The sequence below is a fragment of the Mus pahari genome, chromosome 3 (genome assembly GCF_900095145.1).
Source record: "Mus pahari chromosome 3, PAHARI_EIJ_v1.1, whole genome shotgun sequence".
Classification (NCBI taxonomy): Eukaryota; Metazoa; Chordata; class Mammalia; order Rodentia; family Muridae; genus Mus; species Mus pahari.
Window position 1 is genome coordinate 27,940,858 of NC_034592.1, and position 8,914 is coordinate 27,949,771.

Below are 8,914 nucleotides of genomic sequence, written 5' to 3' on the forward strand. Positions count from 1 at the left end.
TAGCTGCATATGTAGCAGAAGATGGCCTAATCAGCCATCATTGGGAAGAGAGGCCCCTTGGTCTTGTAAACTTTATATGACCCAGCACAGGGGAAGGTCAGGGCCAAGTAGTGGGAGTGGGTGGGTAAGGGAGCAGAGGCGGGGTGCGGTGTAGGGAACTTTCAGGATAGCATTTGAAATGTAAATAAAGAAAATAATAAATAAAAAATGGAAAAAAAAAAGAAAAAGAAATAAAATCACCACGCAGAAAAAAAAAAAATTGCTGAGCAAAATTTTCATCTACTTTGGGAAGTTTAGCTAACTCAGAGGCTAACAATCTCAACCCCTCTTTTTCTTTCCCATTTCTTACTAGAACAACAATCTCATTTCTTTTACAATTTCAACAACTTAGTGAACAAAGATCTTCCTTAGCTGAACCTGATGATACAGGATTTTAATACAGGTACTTTTGATGGCGATTTAGGAAGATGATAAGTTCAAGGGCTGCTTGGACAACAAAGTGAGTTTAAGGCCAGTTTGACCAGTTTAGTGGGATTCTGACTCAAAAATCAATGTAAGATGAAATAGAGAATTAGCTGGAATGTATAATTCCCTTGGTTCAGTGTCTAGTTATAAGCAGTAAAGAAGGGAAGAAGGGAAAAGTAAAACTTCACGAAGTGTTCCATTTCCAAGGTTACTTCTCTTGTCTTTAGTATCTTTCAAAACAGAATGTTTGCTCGAGGAATCTAAATGATTAAGACTAAGCACATAAAATAAATCTAAGTAATATCTAGTACATTTGGTAGGTATATTCTTATATTTTAAATTTATTTTTCTTTTATTAGTATCATCATAAATTCATCTGATTTTAATTTTAGTACTGAATATACCTATGATCCTTCTGTATAAATGTGATTTTAAGTTGTTTAAATTAATCTAAATCCCTAATAAGTGCATGCAATTTTCTCTACATTTAAAAACACTGATCCACTGAGATTATATATATAAAGTAATATCTACAGTTGATCCCACATTCAGATATTTCAAATGATTGAATTGTCAGGTATAATCCCCACTCCTCCAAATGTTATTTGAAACATTGGTACATGTTTTTCAGGCTGAATATCCAAGAGATTCTCTAAGGTTTTCACTCTACCAACTACAGGCTTTCCTTCAAATAAAGTATTGTTATGTAAATTATGTCTTTGACTCCTATGAATGAATGCTATTAATCCAAGGTAATGAATAGAAGACATTATTGTTATCCATCTGCTTCAAATCCTTTTAGAAAGGAACAAAATATAAATATTTAACGAATGTAATTTGCTTTTTATTTTAACTATGTTAATATTAACTTTTGCTTATATATAAAAGCATTGGTAAGAACAATATGACAGCCACTCTGCCTCAGTTCTAAAATATGATTATTGGATAATTATTGGTATTAAATTATTGCATAAATGTTCAGCAAGCAGATGCCACCAGTATTATACTATTTTCTGAGAAAAGCATCCTGCATGCATATGGTGTTCACTATTCCAGAGAGAATAAATGATAACTCACTGAAAGATGCTCTTGAATGAATTTGTAGTGTAAAAGGATTGAGGCAGAAATGGAATGAATAGCATCCGTTAAACTTGATATGTGTTGTGCTGTCTGCACATCAGTCAGCTCATTGTACGAACTTGCATCAAGGGCTTTCTTCATTGCATACTAATGGGCTGCATTAAACCTCATGATACTCTCCTACCAATTCTTAGAGCTGAAAGAAAATAACTCCCGAGGTAAGCACTCCAATCATTTTATCCTTTAAGAGTCAGGTCAATTTATTCTGAAAATTCTGTCCAAATGTGAATATATGTATAAAAATGTGAGCTTCAGGACAGAGGGGTCCAAATTTCACCTTAACTGAAATAAAAATTGCCATCCTGCTTATTGGCTGGGCTGACAGGCTTGCAAGGTCATTAGGCAAGATTCACTTACTGCAGTTGTCTTCGTCAGAATTATCACTGCAGTCATTCTGGTTATCACATCGCCAGTGATCTGGAATACAGTTGTTGTTCTTACATTGGAACTCATGAGGTCCACAAGTCTTTTTATCTGTAATGAAAGGACCCAGGTTTATGTGCTTGGCTTCCATTAAGACATCCTTACAATGGTCTAACTGCAATGTCAATGCATAGCATATTATCACATCTCATCAACCTTAATTCAGTTACTGACAGATAAGCATACCAAGGGGAAAACGAGATTGAGTGCCGAGACCACTTGACCTTTTGCACTTGTTCCACATTACAATTGGATAATTAGAAATCAATTAAACCAATCAGCGATGTCTATACTGTTCTGTCAGGAAAAATAATGTCAACATTGTCCCAAACTCTACTTTTCTTTCTGATACCCACTCTGCTTCTATATACTGTAGCAAAAGAAATTATTATTAAATTAAATTAAATTATTATTAAAACTGAGGAGTTACTTGATCCTGTTTCAAAATAACCTTATAATCATACAGAGTTTATAATTATATACTATCCATGTACAGCTACATGTTCATCAATGTGTATATAACCTGCCTGTAATTAGCTGAATGTTATTGGTCAGTCCTGGCTATGATCCACTCATTAAATTATTATATGGTGGATATAGTCTTTCCAAACAGCTTAGGATGAGAAATATTTTATGTTTCTGATATGTTTAGATTTTTATACCTGTATAAGCATAATGACTTATCTCTTATATTGCTCCCAAGGGTAAACAAATTATTTTATTTTTCACACCCATATATAAGAAAAATATAATATGAAAGTAGAAGTATTATATATTTTATATGCAAGAAAACTTTTATAGAGCTGTGACCTGAATCTGCTATATGAAGTCAATTGTGAAATTTTCTTCCCATGGTATCAAAGTCATGATCATAATTTTGTAGACATTGAACCATTTCAGAATTTAGACTCCCATCTTTGGGATGCTCAACCGGGTATGTGTACAAAGCTAGAATTTTTGCAAGATGCCATCCTACATAAACATTCAAACAATTCCTTGCAGTCTAAGGAGAAAGATTTCCAAGACTGTGACTGCACATACTTAAAACCAACAGAAACTTGCTCAAGTTTAAGACTCTAATGAACTTATGATACCTTTGACTGGCATGGCAAATGCTTTAACAAAGTCTATGTTTACTCTTGATTTAGTATTTTATGTTGAGTCCAAATTCATATGAGAGACGTAAGCCATAGAAACATACATTTCAATGAGAATTTACACAGTTTTCACATAAGTTATCTACATATGCAATATGTAAACCAGTGACTTTAAAATTTCACTGTTCTTTGTAAAAGCTAATAAAGTTGTGTTCTAATGATAGTTATAATTGAACATTGTCTTTTCTTTGTACTAGAAAATAAACTCAGATATTTGTAATGAACAGTGTGGCAATAATGTTGACCTTGATCCATGATTTGGACTGCCTTAAGTTCTTAAAGATCAAGATATCATAAATTCATTAACAGTTATAAACTGAAAGCCTGGCTAAGGACATGTTTATCTTTCAAGATACATGTAAATCAACTCCTCAAACTTTGTTAAATTAGGTATAGAATGTGTTTTTGGAGAGGTTAATATACTGAAAGCTTGGGTCTCAGCTGCTCCTGAATTTAAAGGGTATATTTTATGCCTGGCTTCTTCCCTGTCAGCAGGAGGTGAACCACTTCCTTATTCCTTTACCATCTTCCTTTATGTTTTTACCACTAATTGGCCTAGAAACAATGGGGCCACATACTGAATCTTTTTTCCTTTCTCTTGTTATTGGTGTATGATATTTGTTACACTCAGGAGAAACTGAGTTGTAGAGCCACACCTGACATTGGCAAGAAAGCTTATGTTTTCAGATTTCTAAAATAAGTGAGCTGAAAGTGACAATATGTATTTGGTGAGGGTTGTTACTCTGCATTCTAAAAATGCACAGTGTAAACTTTAAACTCCAATTGGTAATGAAAAGCCAAGTGATTTAGGCACAATTTAGAAAATTAAATAGTAAATATCTATTCTGAACTCATTCCCGCTCCTGGCTAAGCATTTTAATAAAACCAAACCCTCTCTATTCTCATAATATCCTAATGAAGGATTATTGCTTTTAATTAAATAAAGGAGAAACATAAGCATCAGAAAGTTAAAGTAATCTCTCCAGTCTTACAAAGAAGTGCCACAGCAAAGCAGGAGTTTAAATTCAGCCTGTGCTCCTGAAACCATTTACAGAAGGAATTCTCATGCTAGAATTTAAATGCAACTTTTTTCTGGAAAAAAAAAAAAAGACAGAAAAGTACTGTCTGGACTTCCCTCCTATACGTCCTGCCTGGTAGTGTGATCGCTCAGAAGATAACTTGTGCCAGCAGCCGGAGCTGTGCTTAGTGGTTTATATTGTTCCCAACTTTATTATTCAAAGACTGACTTACAGAATTTTAATATAATATTCTATACAAATTAGTCAATAATGAAATGGGATAACAATACTGGAATTCAATTAATGACTAAAAATGAACCTTGGTAATGAATAATTTACATAATTATTTTATTCTGGTAATTAAAAATTCCTCTAGAATATGGATCTCTGTATTAACATTATTTTTATTTATTCTTTACCATACCTTGTTTAATTAATTTAGATCATGTTTTTAAAGTGAATGTCTATATTGAAGAAGATCAGAATGAGAGAAAAATTAGCACTGTGACCTATAATTATGTTACCATCTCCAGGCATGGAAAACCTCCCTAATAAAAATATAAGGTTATCTTAATTCTAGTTTGAATTAGTGATTTTTGAGTTTCCTCAAAATCAGTTTAAATTTATTTTTATATTATGGTAATAGCATTATTATTTGAAATTAATTTAAAATATAGATATCAGTGGAATTTCCACTGAAGCCATACAGAAATGATATTGGAAATTAGTTGATATTTATATAAGACCATGTAGATTTAATTTCAAATATTTGAACTTCAGCTGTGACAAATATGAAACCATATAATGGCAAATGATATAGCCTTGTGAAACAATTCAAAAAAAATCCCATGATTGTATGTACGTATATCACAAGATATAACAGATATACTACTTGTATTTCTTATTAGTGTGATAAAACCTCTTATAAAAGCAAATTATATATATATATATATATATATATATATATATATATATATATATATATATAAAATATGGCATATATCACACACACACACACACACACACACACACACACACACATGCACAGAGGTAGAAAACAATGGATGCTTGTTTTCAGTTTACCTTATCTTTTGTATGCAACCCAGAATCTCAGATCATGGAATTAAAATATCCATATCAAGGGTGAGTTTTTAAACTTCCATTAAACCACAGGAAATCACACACAGACAAGTGCAAAAGCTTGTATCCTAAGAAATCCTTGATCTTTTCATGTTGATTATAAATATTAACCAACACAGTCAGCTCAGGACAAGGAAGATTAAGACAAGACTCTTTGCCAGAAGATAACTCTAATGCCCTGTATCCAAGTACCCAGTAAAGGCTTGTTCTCTGCAGTCTCATGCATTAGGTCTCTAGTGTTCCCATTTCTTTCAGTTTTCTGTTCCTCTAAACTCTGAAGAGAGGGGGCACTAAATTCTGCTCAGAGAATTCTAGGAACTCTCATGATCACAGCTGCAAAATTTCCATATGCATTCCTCAACGAAATTCCAGAAATGTACAACACACAGTTTATCACAGTAATACCCCTCACTTCCAGGTACCTTTTTTCTGTATTAGTTACTTTTCTTTCTTATGTCAAAGTATCCTACAATATAATTCAAGGAAAAAAACGGAAAGTATATTTTGTAAGTTCACAGTCCGTCATGGCAAGAAAGACATTCTGTAGGAGGACACAGTAGCTCATCACATTGCATCCATTATCTAGATGGATACTGGTGTTCAAATAGAGGAATACTGGTGTTCTGCTTGCTTTCTCCTCCTTAATACAGTTCAGAGCCCAAGTCCCTGAAGTGTGACATTCACATTTAATGAAGGACCAAATTTAATGTTACAAACCCCATTTTGCTTTCAGACTCCATTTTATGATTACCATGCCCTTAGAATAAACTTGACTACTAGAAAAGCCCCAATTTGTTCCAGGAATCATGTCACACTGTCAACAATCACAGACAGCCACTCCACTCCTTTCAACAACCAATCAGTTCTTAAGGGAAAACTGCCTAATGTCTCGAATTAGATTGATTAAGTTAGCAACGATTGTTCATACCAAGCTGAAATCATTACTAGCCAATAGAAATGCACCAAGGAAATGTCAACCTATTACATAACTGCCAAGTAGGAAATTTCCCTTACCTTGCTACAACCATGATAAAAAGACAAGGCTTATACCAGCTCAGTACATTCCATACCATCTATTGGTTTGGAATGTGTTGGAAGGTCTAAGGTTGAGCTTACATAAAGACTCCTTTTATGATGGGAGTCACATAAAATCAGTATTTAGTAAATAGAGCTTGATGATTCTATCAAGCAAACCTTGAGCATAAAATTATGTGTATATATATATATATATATATATATATATATATATATATATATCACACTTCACACTACAGTACTTCACACTAACATTAACATCAATTCTTCTTAAAAGTTTTCCTATAAACTGGGAGGTACTGCTACAAATAAAGTCATCACAATAAGGTAGAGTAAGGAATTCTCAAGGCAGACAGCAATGTGTTTGCAGTCTATACTGCATTACTTTTGCATATACATACTTCTGAAAAGAAATAAAATAAATTAGTGACTGTACAATGATGCCTCTGGGAGCAAAACTGGAGAATTGTCTGGGCAACAGTGAAAGAGAAATGTAAGTATCTCTTTGGACCAAAGGAATCCATGGAGGTTGGAAGAGCTGAATGGATATAGGAATAATAGAATATGAGATCAATTGATATATAACATATACTTATATGTGTATGAAAGCTCCTCATTAGGGAAATTACAAAAGATTGCTGAAAGAAAATGAATGATTTCTAGGAAATACAGATGCACTCTACCCAGTGATTTCAAACCTGTTATACTAACCATTTTCTCTTATTTTATATAGAATTGATTCATTAAGTATCACAATTCTATTGTTATTTTTGAGGCTATAGATATTCTTCAGATATCTTTAAAATATCATTGATGTAGAGTAATTAAATAATACTGAAAAAGTAGGAGAATGTGCAATATATTATTTAAAGAAATGTTAATAAAGGGAAGGTAATTAAAGGGATATAATATTAAGTGAATGATTTCAGAATTATACTTAAGCTCAGTAAGTTTCCAATAACAATTCCCATTCCATTTCTTCCTATAAGAAGAAATCTTTAACAAATCTTATTAAAATTATAAACATACTTCAATTACACCTTAATGTATACCTAAATTATATCTAAGTGATACCAAGTTTATAAAAATTATATGGAATATAAAAAGCACTTTTTATTGTCTTTTGGTAAGCAGGAGTTACAGAAACAGACCTCAAAAAGTAGTAACAGTATAAGTAGTAGAAAATTAGGTTGATGATTATTTTTATGTCAGCAGAAAACAAGCTAGTGTCATTGTGCAAGGAAGAATCCCAAATGAGAACCTAACCCCAAACACTGGCCTATGGACAAACCCATGGTATATTTTTTGATTGATGATTTTTAATGTGTTTTAATTGAAATAGATTTATATCACTCTATCCGATAACTTTTCTTCCTGCAGATGCCTCCAGCTAGCCTATCCTGAATTCCTCCAGTGCCCTTTATTGTCATGTTAACTTCTTTTTCCTATTTATAATTACATATATATTTACATATATATATACTCATAGACATATATTTAACTATATGTACTGTTACATATATATTTATTGCTATATATGTTTTTATATATGCTTTTACATATATGTTATATGTATGTGCCTGTATATGCATACACACACAATATATAATCTCCAAGGCACATACATATAAAATTATGAGTATTATGTATATACATATACATGTATGTACATGTACAAATATATGTATTTAAGTGGGTATGTCTTAAATGAAGTTAGACACTTGTACTGATGATGTGTTCAATAAAAACCACAAACTAACAAAAGCTCTAGTACCAGGCATCAAAAACCTCCTTCCAAATGGTTAATCAAAGTTGCCCAATTGACTCACAAAACAATATAGATTGTTGTTGCTTCTCCGAGGTTGTCAGTGGGCCTTTATTGCTGAAGACTGTACACTTTGGACACTAAACTCAGATGAACTGACAACATCATATCTGGAGTCTAGTTTCCATGCTTAGAAAAAAACTACACAAACAACTAAGGGAAGGAAAGAATTAAACAGTTCTACTCTAACTGCAGCATATGCGAACAATTGTAACATAGCAAGATATGCAAAAGGTGCAACAAGAGAGACTCACAATTTGATTGCAACCAATACTTTGTCTAATTGGACTTAAGGCCCATTCAACAGGCGAGAAATTGTGCCTGGTACTAGAAAACGAGGTAGCTTCATTTGGCTAGTGAAGTCATGGATCTTAGAAAAGAATCTACAGCTACCACTTTGTTAGACCCCCATAATTCCTTATTATATTTTAAGACTTATCTTTATAGTCAGTGATAAGTATAGCTACCACCCATTTTCCAGCAAATGAAGATTATCACAAAAGACAACAATTGATTGATGATGGAGGTGGTTGGGTCCAGTTCATTGTGGGAGGTGCCACAATGGGTTTGGTAGTTCTGGGTGCTATAAGAAGGTGGGCTGACAGCAAGATTCTGCTGAAGAGACCCTGATATTGTGGCCTCTTGTGAGGCTATGCCAGTGCCTGGCAAACACCGAAGTGGATGCTCACAGCCAGCTATTGGATGGAACA

At 33.1% G+C, this 8,914-nt stretch overlaps 1 protein-coding gene across 4 annotated transcripts in view; it reads right to left on the reverse strand.

Moving 5' to 3' along the window:
* The window catches only part of Lrp1b (LDL receptor related protein 1B), a 1,962,444-nt gene that overhangs the window by 146,900 nt on the left and 1,806,630 nt on the right, over positions 1-8,914 (reverse strand). For all 4 annotated transcript variants that reach the window (XM_021192210.2, XM_029535926.1, XM_029535925.1 and 1 more), the window contains exon 67: positions 1,963-2,079. In XM_021192210.2, the coding sequence (XP_021047869.1) occupies positions 1,963-2,079 (117 nt within the window). The remainder of the gene's footprint in view (positions 1-1,962; positions 2,080-8,914) is intronic.